The sequence below is a fragment of the Anabrus simplex genome, chromosome 2, assembly GCF_040414725.1.
Source record: "Anabrus simplex isolate iqAnaSimp1 chromosome 2, ASM4041472v1, whole genome shotgun sequence".
Lineage (NCBI taxonomy): Eukaryota > Metazoa > Arthropoda > Insecta > Orthoptera > Tettigoniidae > Anabrus > Anabrus simplex.
In genome coordinates this window covers 704,788,331-704,807,349 of record NC_090266.1, presented here as the reverse complement: position 1 = coordinate 704,807,349, position 19,019 = coordinate 704,788,331, and the positions used below count along the sequence as shown (strand labels likewise).

The window sequence follows — 19,019 nt, the reverse complement described above, 5'->3', positions numbered from 1 at the left end:
GAATTAGGACAAGAATTGTGTCCGTTTATTCACCATGTGAGGGTGCAGATGAGGATGAAGTTGAAAAGTTTTATGAAGCATTGAGTGACATCGTGGTCAGGGTCAACAGCAAGGATAGAATAGTGTTAATGGGCGATTTCAATGCGAGAGTTGGGAAAAGAACTGAAGGATACGAAAGGGCGATTGGTAAATATGAGGAAGATATGGAAGCTAATGGGAATGGGAAGCGTTTGCTGGATTTCTGTGCTAGTATGGGTTTAGCTGTTACGAATATATTCTTCAAGCATAAGGCTATTCACCGCTACACATGGGAGGCTAGGGGTACCAGATCCATAATAGACTATATCTTAACAGACTTTGAATTCAGGATATCTGTTAGGAATGTACGAGTTTTTCACAGATTTTTTGATGATACAGTCCACTATCTGATCTGTAGTGAACCAGGCATCTCTAGGCCTAGGGTAGAGAAAGTGAAATCTGTCTGCAAACGAATAAGGGTAGAAAATCTCCAGTACGAGGAAATAAGACAGAAGTACATGGATATGATTAGTGAGAAGTTTCGAACAGTAGACAGTAAGCAGGTTGAGGATATAGAAAGTGAATGGGTGGCATACAGGGATGCTGTAGTAGAAACAGCAAGGAAATGCCTAGGAACAACTGTGTGTAAAGATGGGAAAAGGCAAACATCTTGGTGAAATGATGAAGTGAGAGCAGCCTGTAAATGTAAAAAGAAGGCTTATCAGAAATGGCTCCAAACAAGGGCCGAGACAGACAGGGATTTGTACGTGGATGAAAGAAACACAGCAAAAAAAATAGTTGTTGAATCCAAAAAGAAGTCATGGGAAGATTTTGGTAATAACCTGGAAAGGCTAGGTCAAGCAGCAGGGAAACCTTTCTGGACAGTAATAAAGAATCTTAGGAACGGAGGGAAAAAGGAAATGAACAGTGTTTTGAGTAATTCAGGTGAACTCATAATAGATCCCAGGGAATCACTGGAGAGGTGGAGGGAATATTTTGAACATCTTCTCAATATAAGAGGAAATCATCCTGGTGGTGTTGCAAACAGCCAAGCTAATGGGGAGCAGGAAAATGATGTTGGTGAAATTATGCTTAGGGAAGTGGAAAGGATGGTAAATAAACTCCATTGTCATAAGGCAGCAGGAATAGATTAACTTAGGCCTGAAATTGTGAAGTATAGTGGGAAAGAAGGGGTGAAATGGCTTCATAGAGTAGTAAAATTAGCGTGGAGTGTTGGTAAGGTACCTTCAGATTGGACAAAAGCAGTAACTGCACCTACCTATAAGCAAGGGAACAGGAAGGATTGCAACAACTATCGAGGTATCTCATTGATTAGTATACCAGGCAAAGTATTCACTGGCATTTTGGAAGGGAGGGTGCGATCAGTCGTTGAGAGGAAGTTGGATGAAAACCAGTGTGGTTTCAGACCACAGAGGGGCTGTCAGGATCAGATTTTCAGTATGCGCCAGGTAATTGAAAAATGCTACGAGAGGAATAGGGAGTTGTGTTTATGTTTTGTAGATCTAGAGAAAGCATATGACAGGGTACCGAGGGAAAAGATGTTCACTATACTGGGGGACTATGGAATTAAAGGTAGATTATTAAAATCAATCAAAGGCATTTATGTTGACAATTGGGCTTCAGTGAGAATTGATGGTAGAATGAGTTCTTGGTTCAGGGTACTTACAGGGGTTAGACAAGGCTGTAATCTTTCACCTTTGCTGTTTGTAGTTTACATGGATCATCTGCTGAAAGGTATAAAATGGCAGGGAGGGATTCAGTTAAGTGGAAATGTAGTAAGCAGTTTGGCCTATGCTGACGACTTGGTTTTAATGGCAGACTGTACCGAAAGCCTGCAGTCTAATATCTTGGAACTTGAAAATAGGTGCAATGAGTATGGTATGAAAATTAGCCTCTCGAAGACTAAGTTGATGTCAGTAGGTAAGAAATTCAACAGAATTGAATGCCAGATTGGTGGAACAAAGCTAGAACAGGTCGATAATTTCAAGTATTTAGGTTGTGTGTTCTCCCAGGATGGTAATATAGTAAGTGAGATTGAATCAAGGTGTAGTAAAGCTAATGCATTGAGCTCGCAGTTGCGATCAGCAGTATTCTCTAAGAAGGAAATCAGCTCCCAGACGAAACTATCCTTTACATCGGTCTGTTTTCAGACCAACTTTGCTTTACGGGAGCGAAAGCTGGGTGGACTCAGGATATCTTATTCATAAGTTAGAAGTAACAGACATGAAAGTACCAAGAATGATTCCTGGTACAAGCAGGTGGGAACAATGGCAGGAGGGTACTCAGAATGAGGAGATAAAGGCTAATTTAGGAATGAACTCGATGGATGAAGCTGTACGCATAAACCGGCTCTGGTGGTGGGGTCATGTGAGGCGAATGGAGGAGGATAGGTTACCTAAGAGAATAATGGACTCTGCTATGAATGGTAAGAGAAGTAGAGGGAGACGAAGACGATGATTGTTAGACTCGGTTTCTAAAGATTTAAAGATAAGAGGTATAGAACTAATTGAGGCCACAACACTAGTTGCAAATCGAGGATTGTGGCGACGTTTAGTAAATTCACAGAGGCTTACAGACTGAACTCTGAAAGGCATAACAGTCTATAGTGATAATGTATGTATGTCTGTCTGTCTATATGAACACGCATCACTAGAAAACGGCTAAAGAGAATTGAATGAAAATCGGTATGCAAAGTCGGGGGTAAAGTCACTTCAATCTAGGCTTTAAATAATTTTATTCACGCTGAGTGAAATGGTAGTTTAGGGGAAGGCATAAAATTTAATTTTTGAATACTTACGTTATTAGTAGTCCTCTCTCATTGAAAATTGGTACCGGTATGCAAAGCCGGAGAATGAGCCACTAGAATCTAAGCTATAAATAATTTTATTCGCGCTGAGTGAAATGGTAGGTTAGTGGAAGACCTAAAATTTAATTCTCAAATATTTATATTATTAGTGGTAATATCGATAAATACTACATAACCAAAGTTATATAGAATTAAATTTCCGGCCATTTATGTCTTTTATGCCATTTTTACCGTACCGGCTATGATAAGATATTAATGAATTTGTATTTTTTTGCTAAGTCCATATCAATGCCGAGCCACGAGAAAATGGGTTAGCAGAATTTAATGATAATCGGTATATAGAGTCGGGAATAATAAACTATAGTCTAAGCTATAAACAATTTTATTCATCCTTGATGAAATTGTAGTTTAGGGGAAGGCGCCTAAAAGGTAATTTTGAAATACCTATGTTATTTGTCCTATCGATATGTACCTATTACATAACAAATGTTATAGAGAATACAATTTCTGATCATTTATCTTTTATTCAGTTTTACCGTTCCAAGTGGTATTTCAGAGTCGGAAGAAAACTAAATGTGATAGCCTACAATATCGAAAACACATAACATTGATCAACAATAACATTACATTGACCATTGTTTGTTGTGATGTTCTTTGTCACTTATGCTGCCTCTCAACTCCGATAGATGGGATTACTGCTGCGTACCGAGTATAACAGCCTGACTGAATATTGGTGGTAAATAGCCGGGGAGTTAGAACATTTTCTTCTTTAACATGCCGTTCCTCTGGTTCATACACTTTCTGATACAGCTGGTACGTAACACACTGGTTCATCATAGTATTCCAGCTATTCGATCCCTACTCTGACGCGCTGTTTTGAGCGAGCAGTGTGCATACTTAAGACAGAGGCTCACTTAGTAGTAGTAGTAGTAGTAGTAGTAGTAGTAGTAGTAGTAGTAGTAGTAGTAGTAGTAGTAGTAGTAGTAGTAGTAGTAGTATGGCGCGGTCTAGAATAACAATTTATGCCTATTCCAAATTATAGCACCACAATTCACTAAATAACTCAAAATTCAACCCTGAAATGAGCCGTTTCTTAAGAAAATCTTCCTTCTCTTCACTTTTATTAAGTTCTACATTCATTTTATTCCAAATTAGCAGTGAAGAGGGGGTTTCCCCTCTGGCTCGGAGGAAAAATTTGCCTCCAAGTCAGATTGATTTTTCCGCCGGCAGTGTAGTGAATTGATATTTTCCGACTCATCGGGTACTCCTAGGAAACACATTAGTAAAAGGGCATCGTTTTTGCCCTGGGAGGCAAGCGGGCCTGCCATTACAGTGAAAATTCCCTAACTCAGTCTTCATATGAGAAAATATGTTTGGTGACTTCCCCGTCGCGTTTCTAGGGTGTCGTTAAGAGCTATGCAATTTAATATAATCTTGCTCACAACGTGTACACTACCTAACCTAGAATTCTGTATACAATGTAGAATTCCGTGGCGAAGCACGGGTACATCAGCTAGTATATATATATATATATATATATTGAGCGAGTTAATGTCTTTCACTTTATTCCTTAGTCACATTTTTCACTCCATAAATTTATAATATCGAAAGGGCGGCCCCTTTTGGACCACTTAACACTCGAAGACACTCATTATATAACACACTATAGCACTTTAAACAAATATAATTAAATAAAGGCATATCTCGAAATGGTTCATTATCTTTACATCATGAATTTATACATTCCAAATTATGAGTTGTGATGACCTAATATCATGTTGACTGAGGTGTATAACAAAGCTTTCTTGAGCGCATTTCAAGACATATGAAAGTTGTATCACAGCATTACCTTAGCAAACCATCCAACTATCTTATGAAGTATCAAATCATACATGACGCTTGTTTCATCGGGATATCACTAAGCACTATTTGACAATACATTATTTCAAAACAACGTTGCTTCCTGTAGAACAACACATATAGCGAAACAACAACCAACACAATATACGGCATAAATATTAACACACACTGAAAGAAAATACATGGAACAATATACTTCATATTTACAAGACGAATAATAGATGGAATAGTCTATCTACGGTCACCGACAGTGAGCATAGCCCTCACTGCCGCCTGGAAATGAACCCAAGCTCTTCTGACATGCGGAATGTACTACCTGCAATTCCCTATGGGAGGAATTCTCTCATCTAATGAAATCTTGAGTTTACACGACGGTGGTAATCTCTGAATTGTTGCATGTGATCGTTATATCGTAGAAAGGCAGAGTGAAGAGCCTGCATTACAGTCCCGAGAAGTGATAAAGCAAAACTCCGCTCAGGCTCTTCGCCTCATCAGCAAGCCATAAATCTATCAGGAAGGCCGGCTCATGGCCGCCTTTCACTCTCGTTCCCCAGGCGTAACAGAGCAGTCCCCGCTTCTTCTTCTTCTATTATTATTATTATTATTATTATTATTATTATTATTATTATTATTATTATTATTATTATTGCAGAAAATTATTTCACTTATTTAAATCACTGGATTCTATCAGCATCAATATCATATTCTGGTCCTTATCTACCCTCAATTATCATTTTCATGGTGCGGCATTCCACATCGCACTTAATACACAGTCATTTGGGAAAATTCACATTTTCATCTACCATCGCAACATTTAGGACAATAACCTGCAAGGTAAGCTCCACTCTCCTTCTCGGTATCTCAAACACATGCATGCTTAAAGAGAAGAGTCTACCCTTCGGGACTAAAATTCACTATAACACTCGTGATCTAAATAACACATGATTCACACCCCGCTGTCATATCTGCATCATTTGGTCCCGCAGTCTTCAAATTACAGATTGGAAGGATTTCCTATATTACGTGTGAAGTTCAAGATAAATAACATGAGAACTTTTAGACGACTCATATCGACTTATAAATTGATGATGGCTGGAAACATTCTAATGAATATTAGCCACTTTACATTATGTCACTTCACATGCAATTAATTCTAGGGTCTTATGAATACGTCATGCACTACATTTCCCTAATCATGAATGGAATAAATGGTTATCCAAACGATGAAGAAGATTTCCCTATAAAAATATAATAAGCTAAAATATTACCATACCTTTGAAACAGCGTAACAATTATTTGTATTCTGAAGTACTGACATTCAAAGTTAATTTTTTACAGTTATATCTGTGATCACAACTTTCATGCCTAAAATTTGAAATGTACTCGTCACTTCAGCATTGCGACCAGCTGTCATCAGGCAGGTACAACCATGAGTTTAGGCTGATATCGTGATGGCTTCAATGGTGTGGAGTCCCAGGTTCGCCCGCTGATGGATCACCTGCATGTTGATTGGATCCTTGTTCTGGAAGTTCTCTGCTGCGTAGAGGTGAACACAAGGCAAACTGCTCAAAGGCTCCTTCTGGGTCCGACGATCTCGCTGGTTCAAATATGCAAGTGAGGAAACTGATTTGTTGTAAATGCGTTAGTTTATGTCACACATTATAACTCGTTGCGACTAGAGCTACCTGTGGACTCGAGTACACTAGTCCAGTAACGGTATTATCCTGTAGCCCAGTATCGACGCTACACATTTGCTTATCTCGATTGTTCACAGCTATCATTTCCCTGAAGCTACACACGTTCATCTGGTCACAGTCACTGCATACACAATGTTTAATTATCTGAACATTTTACGTGTTAGTGATTTTTAATCCGCCTAATTCACGGCACTGGCTAATGGTAAGATAGGCTACCCACTGTATTTGAGGGTACCTAGCAGACGCTGCCCACTCTATTGACACGGTAAACAAGCCGCTCATTCTTTCATCAAGTTTACTCTCTGAGTGTACTGTTACAAAGTTATAAATTCTCCTATATCACTTTCCTCGCTTTATCTGACCTGTGCGCTCAGTTACATTACGTGCGTATTATAATAAAATCAAACTGCACTCACATATATCATTTACGTGCTTTCGCACATAGCATTACACTTCACAAGAGTAACCAAATTCACTGCTTCATGACGTTTTGACACGTAATCTGCACAAATCAATATTATTACAGTATTTATAAATTCACTAGCCTCAAATTATATGCACACTACACATTATGATCAATTCACTGAGAATATGATTTATTTCACAACAAATCACAACTAATTACTGAGTCACAACTGCATACTGTATAAAGACTGAATCACAACTATGAGAGACAATCAAACACGGCATAAAGTGCGAATGAATATGAAAGAATACCACAATCGGCTTCAAAGCTCTGTCTTTTTATGGACGGACCGGCCTGGCGCACGGATTAGGGGTGAACCACGCCTATTTGCCAAACATTGGTCCGTTAATAAGGGGTTCTCGACATTGCTTGAGGTATCAAATTAAAGCTTGAATATTCTTCTTTTTACTGATCGATTTTCATTCTGATCGCATCGTAGGTTTGTCTACAATCTCCAAAGCATCATCATATATTTTTCAGGGGGTGGTGCTAAGCCATGGGGGATCCTAGACTTCCCTCGCATTGTCAGAACTCAACATCTGTTTCCAATTTGGCTGCACCCTCGTACACTGCGCAGTTAGTGTTTTATTAATTATGTAAGATACATCTTGGCATTATAGTTCAGCATAAATTCCACTGATTCATATGAATCCTGACTCATAAATATCCATCATGTATTTCAGAACTTCGGTTGTTATTGTTATTATTATTATTATTATTATTATTATTATTATTATTATTATTATTATTATTATTATTATTAAAAACAACTGAAGACTGTATGTTGGTATCAGTGGATCTACAGGGAACTTACGGAGATATACTGTTTCATGTGTTGAGATGACTTCTTAAGTCCCTCCTAGCGACCTAGATCTTCGGTCAAGTGCCTCGTGCCTAGCCTGTTCTCTCTCCCACAGAAAGAGAGCGTTTTTCAAGTACAGGCGAGTGCAAGCCTTCCTTTTTCTAATTACACGCACTGAGACATCAGTCTCACTAGCCAGCAGAGAGCCACTTGTGTCCTAGAACTGGTAAAATATGCTGGTTTAACCTTGACCATGTGATGTATTTGTAGGTGGAGATGGAGCCATGTGTGGACACAGTTTTATTAATTTTATTGTGCTAGCAGCAAGCAGGGAACTGTATCACATGGCCAAGTGTAGCCTCATGGACAATATACACGCCCAGTTTATTCACAAACTTTTGACTGCAAGAGCGATGCACCAATGATCGCTAAGACTGAGTGCGATATCCAATGCGGGAATATCAGCTAAATACACCTCTCCAGGATATGATATGATATAAGCCAAGTGCAGTTAGCTACCATTTTCATACTGATAGCATTCTGATTTTGTCATTACACTGCTCATTACTACTACTTGCTCACTGCAACTTACATTTGCTTTGTTTGTGATACGAGTTAAGTATTATCCATGATGCAGGAATTAACATGGTATAAACTGGTTGAAGCACATTCTAAAATGTTTTATTAGTTTCAGCTCATAAAAGAAGAAACTCACAACTACGAGGACAACATTCTGCAGGAACATCAATGGATCACCATGCTAATCTCAAGAGTAGAATATTCAACCCTGCAGAGGCCTCCAGTGAGGGACTTAAACCTCAATATGCGTGCTTAAACAGATACGCGGCCTAAAATATAATGTGGAGCATCCGAAGAAATGAACGAGTAGGTTGAATAATCGACTCCCATCTACACGATTTAAGTACTTTAAAAAAATTTCTTCCTTCATTTCAGTAGAATATAGTACAGTCATCCTTGTAGAAGTAATATATTTTATTATTTAGAAGTACCGTCATTTAGTATTCTTTCCACTTCTATCTTTATTTAGGTGATGGTAGGATAGTGAATGTCTGCTGTAATCCTATGGTAAACTGTATGATAATAGCAATCATCAAACTTTAAGATTTCAATTGCAATGTTGTTACATAAAAATAATGTGACAAATAATCATGGCCTCTTCAATAACTAATTAATTAATTAAATAATTTTGAGAGTGATTTATGAATTTTAGTACACTCATGTGTGGCATTGAACTTAATTTTATTTATGAATTTTCCATGTGGTAAATGATATCTAGTCATCAACTTACTTTCATGACCTTTAGGATTAAAATTAAAAACCTAATAATAAATTATGAACCTTAATTTTCACGTTGGGATAAACAGTACCCATAAAACATGTTGAGATTGTTTAAATGAAATATGTTGTAGATACATTTGCTAGAAATGCAAATTAGATCTCAATTCAACTAGCTGAATAAACGGTATAGGGTGATACTTAATTTTCATAAATTTGGAGCAGGTAGATATTTACATGATGTGTAGAATGATTTTTAATGAGCACATGTTGCCAGATGAATGCAGCTGGTGGTAAAGTAAATTGTGTCATCATCTTGAGGTGGTGTAGCTCTTTTCAGGCACACCCCCAATGGAGGTGAGCTGCATGTACCATTTTAACCACATACCAGCCCTCGTGTCATTCTTAAATTTCTGGCAGTACCAGGAATTGAACCCAGGCCACTGAGGATGGCAGCTGATAGTGCTAACCATTATGCTATGGAGACAGACACCAGTGGTAAAAGGATAATAATTATCATTCTGGGGGACGCTCAACATACAATTAAATGAATTTGGGGGACATGTCAGCCCAGATACATGTTTTTGATAGGCAGCACTAGACATGAGCTACAATGAATAGCCCTGAAGTTAGCCAAAGCATTGTCTCAAAGCGTGTGGTTAAAATTTGCCATATATGGTAAGTTTTGAAGGGATTTTAATTTCATGATTTTGCATTTTAGATATAATGAACCTCAATGATCCAGCATATTTTGGTAACTACAATCTCTATAGCATCATTAGTGTAGATAGCCCAAGCTTATGTAATTAATGTAAACATCTAATTCGTAAGAAGTGCTTACGAAAAGTAAACAGCAAAATACATCAAGACAAGGAAATAAGTAAGAGTAGTCTGCCCAACACGTTCTTGAAGCAGTGTTAAGTTTCTGACCCATCAGTTCAACTAGCCTCCAGAACAGTACCATAGTGAATATCTTTTCAAGACAGTGTTTAATGTAGTTCTCTATTGTATCTGACATTCAACATCACAGCATTTGGCAGTTCCTTGATGCGTGTGTTGTGTATTCATTAGTGTGAAAATGAATACGTCAGTTTCTTCTAGAGAATAAATTTCCAACACTTGATATAAAAGAAAAGTGCAAAGTAAAGCAGCTTGGCAGGCCTCTCCCCTCCCTGCACATAGTTCAGAAGCAAATTTTTTCCCGTGCTTGCTTTTTGCTAAGGGTAAGGACACGAGTTGGACAACAACAGGAGTATCAGATCTCGGCCATTTAACAGAAAAGATCAATAAGCAAGAAACATCTATTGCACATAAGAGTGCATGTTTGGATCTTTCATTTCCAGGAAAAACTGAATTTAGGCAGCAGCTAACTAGTGCTTTCAGAAAGAATATTGAGAGAAAATAGATATGTGCTTTCGAAGATCATTGACTGTGTGAAGTTCTGTGGTGAATTTGAACTTGCTTTGAGAGGCATATTCAGAGGACTCAGTAATTTTACTTTCGCATTGGATACTACAGTGTTACAGTCTTCAAGGGTATGTTGAAGGACATTCAAAATGACATTCTGGAATGTGTGCTGCTTGTGTGTCGCGAGAACGCTTTAGCTGAAGTAGCTACTGCAGACTTTGTCTCCCAGATAGCAGATGGGATGCCTGATGTGTCTTCACGGAGTCAGTTGGTTACTTCGCTATATATTAGCTAATGGGAACCCTGTTGAAATGTTCTGGACTTTGTTAAACCCAGCAGGAAACGATACCTGCTCACTAGCCAGTTGTGTAAAAGGGGTCTTTGCTGAGGTAGTTGGAGAACACAAAGAAAAATTAATTTCCCAAATATACAATGGTGCCAATATCATGAGCAGCTGACACTCTGGAGTACAAACAATTGTAGGACAAGACTACTCATTTGTATACTTTGTGCATTGTTATGCCCATCATCATCATCATCATCATCATTATCATCTGCAGTTTCCAGCTGTTGGCTGGGTCTGCTTTGTTATGCCCATCAATTAAATTTTATTCTGGCCCAGGCTGATAGCCACAACAAAGAAGTGTGATTGTTCTGTTCCACTATTGGGGAGATCCCAGCATTTTTTTTCTCATTCTCCTTCGAGAATGGCCATTCTTGATGAGGTTGTGGGCAGAAGACTTCCGCAGAGCTCACCTATGAGATGGAACTTTAAATCATGAGCATGAGCATAAGGAAGTCATACTGGAATGCTTGGAGAAAAATTGAAGACACTAGCAGACAAGCAGCTACTATGAACCAAGCACATGGACTGTGCCTGAAAATACACAGCCAATGTTTACTTTGTAGCTGGAGTTCTATTACAGGGTTATGCCTCATGTGGACATTCTATACAACCAACTGCAAAAGCATTCTTCTAACCCTGTATCAGTGCAATGTGTAGAAAGCTCCTTTGAAACTGAAATTTCTAAAGTAAGGTACAGTACAATGTTGACAGTATCGCTTTGGACGAAAATGTGAAAGAAGATAGCAGAGGGAAAAGAAGAAGCAAAAATGGTTATTACTTTAGGAACATTGTGGCAAAGGATGTGTGTGATGTGGTTATAAATCATAGCAAAGAGAGGTTCAGCTTTCCCAACCACTTACTGGCCTCCATGTTCTTTAATCACCAACTCTTCCCATCCATCCAAAAAGGAGAGTCTTATGTATATTATGGAATCCTATCCTTCTCTTGACAAAAATAAACTGAAAACTGAACTGCAAGTGATTTACTGTACTCAAGAAGTGATTTTAAAGAAATGAACAATGCAGCTGACCTCCTTGTTTTATTTGATAAAGAACAATCTCAAGGAAACTTTTGAAATGAATTATTACTGTCCCCATGACAATTTCTGAAGGAGGAAGATGTTTTTTCACTTTAAAGTGGATTAGGACATTCCTTACGAGTAAAATGGATGAAGAAAGACTACCTGCTCTTGCTATGTTATTCATCGAGGAGATGGTCCATAGATTAGCGATTTTAATTAGAAGGTAATGGACTTTTTCACTGCCAGCAACATCAACAACATCAGACAAAACTGGATCAGCTTAAGTTAATTACACCTCATATTATTTTGGTAACTTCCTCAAGCTGCAGCCCTGTGCCTTCAAAGGAAAGTCACCTTGCTAATTAAGCAAATTTTACATCTATGTAAACATGAAGTAACAATAAATTTGGATACATTATTCATCAAAGTAGTGAATTGCCAGATGTTTAATCCATGTGCTACCACTGGACCTGGCAAGAGTAAATCAGCATTCCTCTACAAAACAGATCAAGAGAATTCTTAATGCAGATCTCTCTACCTTAAGTGAATACTTCAGAAAATGGTGTCTGAGAACAAATACCACCAAATCTTCCATCTAAACAACTGACAGGCAAATGTTACTTTAAATGTCTCACTTGATTGTATACCATTACATCACAACCCACACCCAAAGTACCCTGGAGTTAGTCTTGGACTTCCAAGAAATACCTGAACAATAGTGCTGCTAAACCACAGACAAGGAGCAACAAGTTCCACAAACATGCTGGTTCAACTCAGGGAGCTCATGCATCCAATCTGCAAACAATAGAGATGGTGTTAGTATACTCTGCAGAAAACTACTGCTCTTCGGCATGACTGAACAGTCCACAGGTTAAAAAGATCAAAGTAGTTTTGAATCAAACCATGCATATATCCGCAGCGCTGTTAAATCTACTCCTCTGTTTTGGTTTCCTGTGTTGAGTCATATTGAGCCTCCGAGAATAAGATGCCTTAACAACTTGCTAAGAGTACAGAAATATAATGCAAACACAGGTCTTCCAGTCCACCAGGACATTGCTGTAGAATTCAGGAGCCTGAAGTCAACATCACCATCAGTTCAGAGGGCACATATGTTCATCAGCGGGACCTATAACGGAACAGTGGAATGGAAATTTCTATGCACCAGTGCAGCTCTGAATGTTTGGCAAATATTTTTTAAAATCAAGTACCCTCTGGCTAGTTTTAATCTCCCATGAAGAACTTAGGTTGCCTTCAACATAATCTGAATCAACAACGGACACTGTGGCTTGCTACTTTATATGTGGGGTGTGAGAACTTGCCCCAACTGTGACTTTGGTGCAGTGATTTGAACCATCCACCATACTGTAGCAGAATGTTCAAGAAGAGCTTACTTTAGATCACTGGAGGACTTTGTGGTAACATCTACACAGGCCATACAGTGGCTAGACAAACTGGACATACACCTGTGAAATCTATAGGGCTTTGTTTGCTTTCAGTGCTTTGCCCCATTTGTGTACATATATATATGTGTGTAAACAGTGTGTCATGTCTTTGTGTACAATGCCAAAAACTTTTTAATAATGCTGAGAAAGATACGAAGTAATATAAACCATGCAAAATGCCTCTAGTCCTGCGCAATAAAACAGCTGATGTTGGGGTTATTGAACAGTTTTCTGTGTGTGTACGTTACATTATAGAAAAAGGGGGAGATTTGAATGTTCATGAAGACTTTTCAAATTTGATCCAGTTACAAATATAACAGGTTTGGCATTAGCAGGGTCTATTATCATAGACTTGTCAGGTTATGGTATAGACTTAAATTATCTTTGTGGATAAGGCTATGACTGTGTGAATATTACGAGTAGTGGTTTTAACATTAGAACCGCCGGAATATATTGTATACCTGGAACTGCCGATGCAGTCATTTTGACCGCTATTGAAATCATTATATTTTCGTTCTCGATACGCATGGTTACTCATAATTACCATTTTGCCTCTGTTTATGTACATTGCTTTATGATTTTCAATATGTATTTATCAATAAAAAGACGCCATGCACTCATTCCACTGTCGTCAGAAACATGCCGCTTTGAATATGGAGTGAGTCCTAGATTTTCTTCAAGGGGGTATGGCGAGCAATACAACCAGGTGTCATCTTCCCAATCTGCTACAGTCCACTCCCTGACGCCATCAGTACCTAATGGCGCATTATCTGGCAATGGGAGGCTTTTAACTTGGTTGTTGCGTCCCGTATGATACCATGTTTTACGGGTTACTGTGTCTACGGCTGTAATAGAATACAGTAATTGAAAACTCGTCAGTACCTAGCCTAAGAGAGGCATCATTATAATTTGAATACGGTATAAATAATTTGAATACGGTATAAATCAAGGAATTTCACCAAACTTGTTATGCTGATGGTTATAATAATACTAATATCAACTTGCCTTCAATCTGAAGAATCCAATTTTCAGCGTGATCTGAATCACTGTTTTCCGAGTTATCACTTGACTGGTAGTAATCTTCGTATGCATTTTCTATTTTTAGGTCCTTTATATCTGGACCGCATTCTACATCAGACATATCTTCAGGAATGACATGCAATAGACTCAGCAACTGATGGTTTACAACAAAATTTTACTGTAAAGTGACAAGCTGATAGCTGACGAATTATAACACTACCGCAGAAGCAGCGGTCATAATGCTCGTACAATTCATAATATATCCGAGTTCCATTGTTCTTTTTAACATTACTATTGTTGATAGGATAATTATAAGTAGATGATTATATCTCTACGAGAGATATGTGTTATAATACATTTTAATATGATAATTAATACAGCGGTCGAAGTGACCGCTCCGGCGGTACTAGGTATACCCGTTACTAATGCCTCATCCATTGATGAAAAATTAATTATACCTATTTAGTATGGATTTTCCTGTCCACTAATCAGGAAAAGTCACTGCAGCTCAATATCCTACAGTAAAAACTGTAGCCAAAATTGAGTTTGGAAAATGTGTAGCGGTCATTTTGACCGCCTCGGCTGTTTTAATGTTAAAGGAGTTCAAGCTGAGTTAAAGAAGGCCTACCCTCAGGCTGCTTATGTCAATTGTGTGAATTATGAGCCAAATTTGGCCCAATCAGAATTGTACAGAGTCATATCTATTTGAAATTCAGTTGTTATTGCTGAAGATGCTACAAATACTTTCTGCACTTCTGAACAAACAACCAATTTATTGAGAGGAGACGTAAACCATAGCTTTGACTGTAGTGAACGTTTAAATACCTCACAGACCCTACAACGATTGTATGGAACATGGTGGTTCATGGGATTCTAATTGAAAATGTTAATTTCCTTGGTTGCAGACATGAAGCACTTACTATTTCCATGGAACATTATTCAACAGTTGTAAGTAGCCTGCTAAGAATATAAGAAACTTTTGATAAAGACAAATCCATCAAAGCTCATCAATTATTGGCCAGTATGTTATGTGGTGACCTTTAAGTCAATTGTGAAAATGTTTTTTTCTTTAATATATCCATTGTCAATGTCACTGCAATCTATAGGATATGATTCAGTTATGTGTTTGGAACATGAAAATACAGTCCAGCAAACTCTACAGACAAATAGAGATAATGCATATGAAAATTTCAAAATGTTGAGTCTGCTGAAGGTGTTACCAAAGACAATGGAGCTGATTTATGAAAATTGCCAAGCCGAGTGAGAAACCAGAAAAATAGAGAAAACTATATGGAAAGATCAAGTGAAATATTACTGTATATCAGTGTTTATTCCTTTGTTAAATTCCATGTTAAGTGAATTGACTGAAAGGTTCAAATTACACAGGAACACAGTTCACATTGCTTCAAATGTTGGTACCAAAATTTTGTATTGAATGTTAGGGCAAAAAATTTCAGAAGCAGTGATGTTTTATAAAATTGATTTACCAAGTTCAGTTTCTGTAATCAAAGCCGAGTTTGAAATCTGGAAAACAAAATGGGAATCTGTTAAACTCGAAAGCCTCCTTTCAAGCTCCCCCCACCCCCTCATCTTCAATTCCTGGCTGGACTACTGTTGAAAACACATACCTTTATTTCAGAATGTATTACCTACTGTAGTTTACAATGAAAAAAAAAAAAAATGCTGCAATTATTGACTTTTATGACCTTAACACTTTTTATAAGTTATAAACACATCATTGAAAAAGTAATTTCCGCAGGCCGTGTAGGCCCTGGAAGGGGTGGAAGGTAAAGGCTTCCCATATCCGTAACCTTTGCACTTGGTGGGTTGGAGTGGTTAGCACTATGCCTGGTCACCTTTGCCCCCAGGAATTAAACTGGTACTCATTTTAGGTGTAGGCTGCGTGAATCTCAGGGCCATGTGGAATGGAAAATCTCATTTCTTAAATTTTTTCAACTTCCTCCTGGGGAATCCACCCCATGTCCTTACAAGTGAACCGAGCACACATTAACTGCCTTGGCCAGGAATCCCCTTTGGCCAGGCAGCCCCTAAAAATTTCATCTTTTCCCCAAAGGGAAAAATAGGTACTGAATTACTGAAGAAAAACAGGACATATTTCCTATAGTTATATTTAAAGTGAAAGATCAGACATCATCCTGAATATTTTTGGATATGTTGTTAATGTATGATTAGAATACTTAGAGTGGAGAATAACCCTGTAGTTTATGTAACACTAGCAGTTACCCGCGGCTTTGCTCGCGTGGATTTTGTAATTTTATAAAAGGGCAAATCAGTGGTGACTGATGATTTGAAGAAACAGAATGTCAATGAAACTTGCTCAAAATTTGAAGTGAAAAAAGATCACTTGTCAATAGTTCTACAAAATGATTTTGAAAAGTTAATTTATTCCGGGTTCTGTGAAGCTGACTTACCTTCTGGAAGAGTTTCACCAACACATCGATTGTTGAAAATTCTCCACCAGGTCCCACATGTTCCAGTAGTAGACTGATGAACTCCTTGCAAAAGGCATAGGTTACCTAAAAATATATAGGTAATTATATAAATAGTGTTTTTACATCTTGAAAAATATATGCACACTAGCAGTTAACCGCGGCTTTGCTTGCGTGGATTTCGTAATTTGATCAAAGTAATCGTTCGTCGGCATTGTACTAAGACATTATCTGAAAATCACTAAAGTATAAAAAACACCCAAAATTGAGTTTCATTTACCCCAGAAATTCTTTGTAAACCATGTTTATGGTATTACCTTTTGGCTGGGGCTAAGACAACCATGCGACATGTGAGAAATAATCTTCTCTCAAGTCGAAAAAATAAATACATGTTTCTTTATTTTTAAAGGAGATTCCAAATACCTATTCCCACATCTGTAACATCTTCAGCTTTTGAGATATACAGTACATAAGTATCCTCATAAAGATAATTCACCCCTTGATCAGTCCTTCACATACCCTCACCTTCATCTAAGTGTATTTTCCGAAAACAAAAATACATGTTCCTTTATTTTTAAAGGAGATTCCAAATACCAATTTTCACGTCTGTAACATCTTCAATTTCTAAGATATAAGTATCCTCATAAAAAATTAAACTATTTTTCACTTCTTTTCACCCCTTGTTAAGCGCCTTCTCCGAAAACAAAAAGGTACAGGTTCCTGTATTTTTAAAGGACATTCCAAATACAGTAGGCTACCAAGTTTCATGTCTACAACATGTTAAGTTTTTGACATATAATGTAGATATACCAGTAATCATTTTAAAAATTCACCTGCTTTTCCAATTCTTTTCAGCCGCTTAACTGTATTTTCCGAAAAAAAAAAAAAAAAAGTGTTTCATTATTTTTAAAGGAGATTCCAAATACCAGTTTTCATGCCTGTACGTCTGCAACACCTTCAGTTTTTGAGATAAATGTACACTTATAAGAATAATTCAACTACTTCTTCTTCACTTCTTTCCACCTCTCTCCCGCCTTAAGTGGACTTTTTGAAAAAAAAAATATACATATTTCTTTATTTTGATAGGAAATTCAAAATACCAACTTTCACATCTGTACCAGCTCCAGTTTTTAAGATAAAGTATCATCATAAGCATATTTCACCTCCTTATTTACTTATTTTCAACTCCACACTCCTTACATCGATTTTCCGAAAAAACAAAAACAAAAAACAAATGCGTGTTTCTTTATTTTTAAAGGAGATTCCAATACAAATCTTCACGTCTTTAACGTCTTTAGTTTTTGAGATATAAGTATCCTCATGCAAAGAATTTAACTAACTTTTCAATTCATTCACCCCTTAAGTGGATTTTCCGAAGACAAAAGAACACGTGTTTCTTGGGTACTTTGAAAGAAGATTCCAAATACAAATGTTCATGCCTGTAACATCTTCAGTTTTTGAGATATAAGTATCCTCATAAAAATAATTCAACTCCTTTTTCACCCCAGCCCGTTAAGTTGTTTCCCCTTCCCAAAAATGCGTGTTTCTTTATTTATAAAGGAGCTTCCAAATGTCAATTATCGTGACTGTAACATCTTCAGTTTTGATATATATGTATCATCATAAAAAGGAATTAAACCCCTTTTTCACTGCCCCCGCCATGCCCCCCGCCGCGCCCCTGCCCGGCCACCGCCCCGCCCCCGCCCCCGCCTCCGCCTCCGCCCCGCCTCCAAGTTGATTCCCCCTCTCCAAAAATGTGTGTTTCTTTATTTTTAAAGGAGATTCCAAATACTAATTTCCACGTCTATAACATCTCTAGTTTTTGAGATATAGTTATCCTCATTCAAAGAATTCATATAATTTTTCAATTAATTCGCCCCTTAACTGGTTTTTCCAAAGACAAAAGATTACTTGTTTCTTTACTTGGAAAGAACATTCCAAATACAATTTTTCATGTCTGTAACATCTTCCGTTTTTGAGATATAAGTATCCTCATTAAAAGAATTCAACTCTTTTTCAGTCCACCCCCGCCCGTTAAGTTGGTTTTCCCCTACCCAGAAAAGTGCGTCTTTATTTATAAAGAAGATTCCAAATACCAATTTCCATTTCTGTAACCTTCAGTTTTGAGATATAAGTTTCTCTACTTCCTTTCACACTCCCCACTTAAGTGAATTTTCCAAAAACAAACAGTACCCTTTTCTTTAAAAGATTTTCCAAATGCGAATTATCATGACTGTAATAACTTCAGTGTTTGAAATGTATGTATCCTCGTATAAGGAATTCCTCTGCGTTTTCATCCCCCCACCTACCAAGTCGATTCCCCCAAAATGCATGTTTGTTTATACCAAATACCAGTTTTCACGTTTG

General features: G+C 37.6%; 1 protein-coding gene across 1 annotated transcript in view; it reads right to left on the bottom strand.

Moving 5' to 3' along the window:
• LOC136863663 (rho guanine nucleotide exchange factor 11) overlaps window positions 1-19,019 on the bottom strand; it is a 673,199-nt gene that overhangs the window by 50,499 nt on the left and 603,681 nt on the right. The window contains exon 11 of the mRNA XM_068226029.1: window positions 16,635-16,739. Coding sequence (XP_068082130.1) covers window positions 16,635-16,739 — 105 coding nt within the window. The remainder of the gene's footprint in view (window positions 1-16,634; window positions 16,740-19,019) is intronic.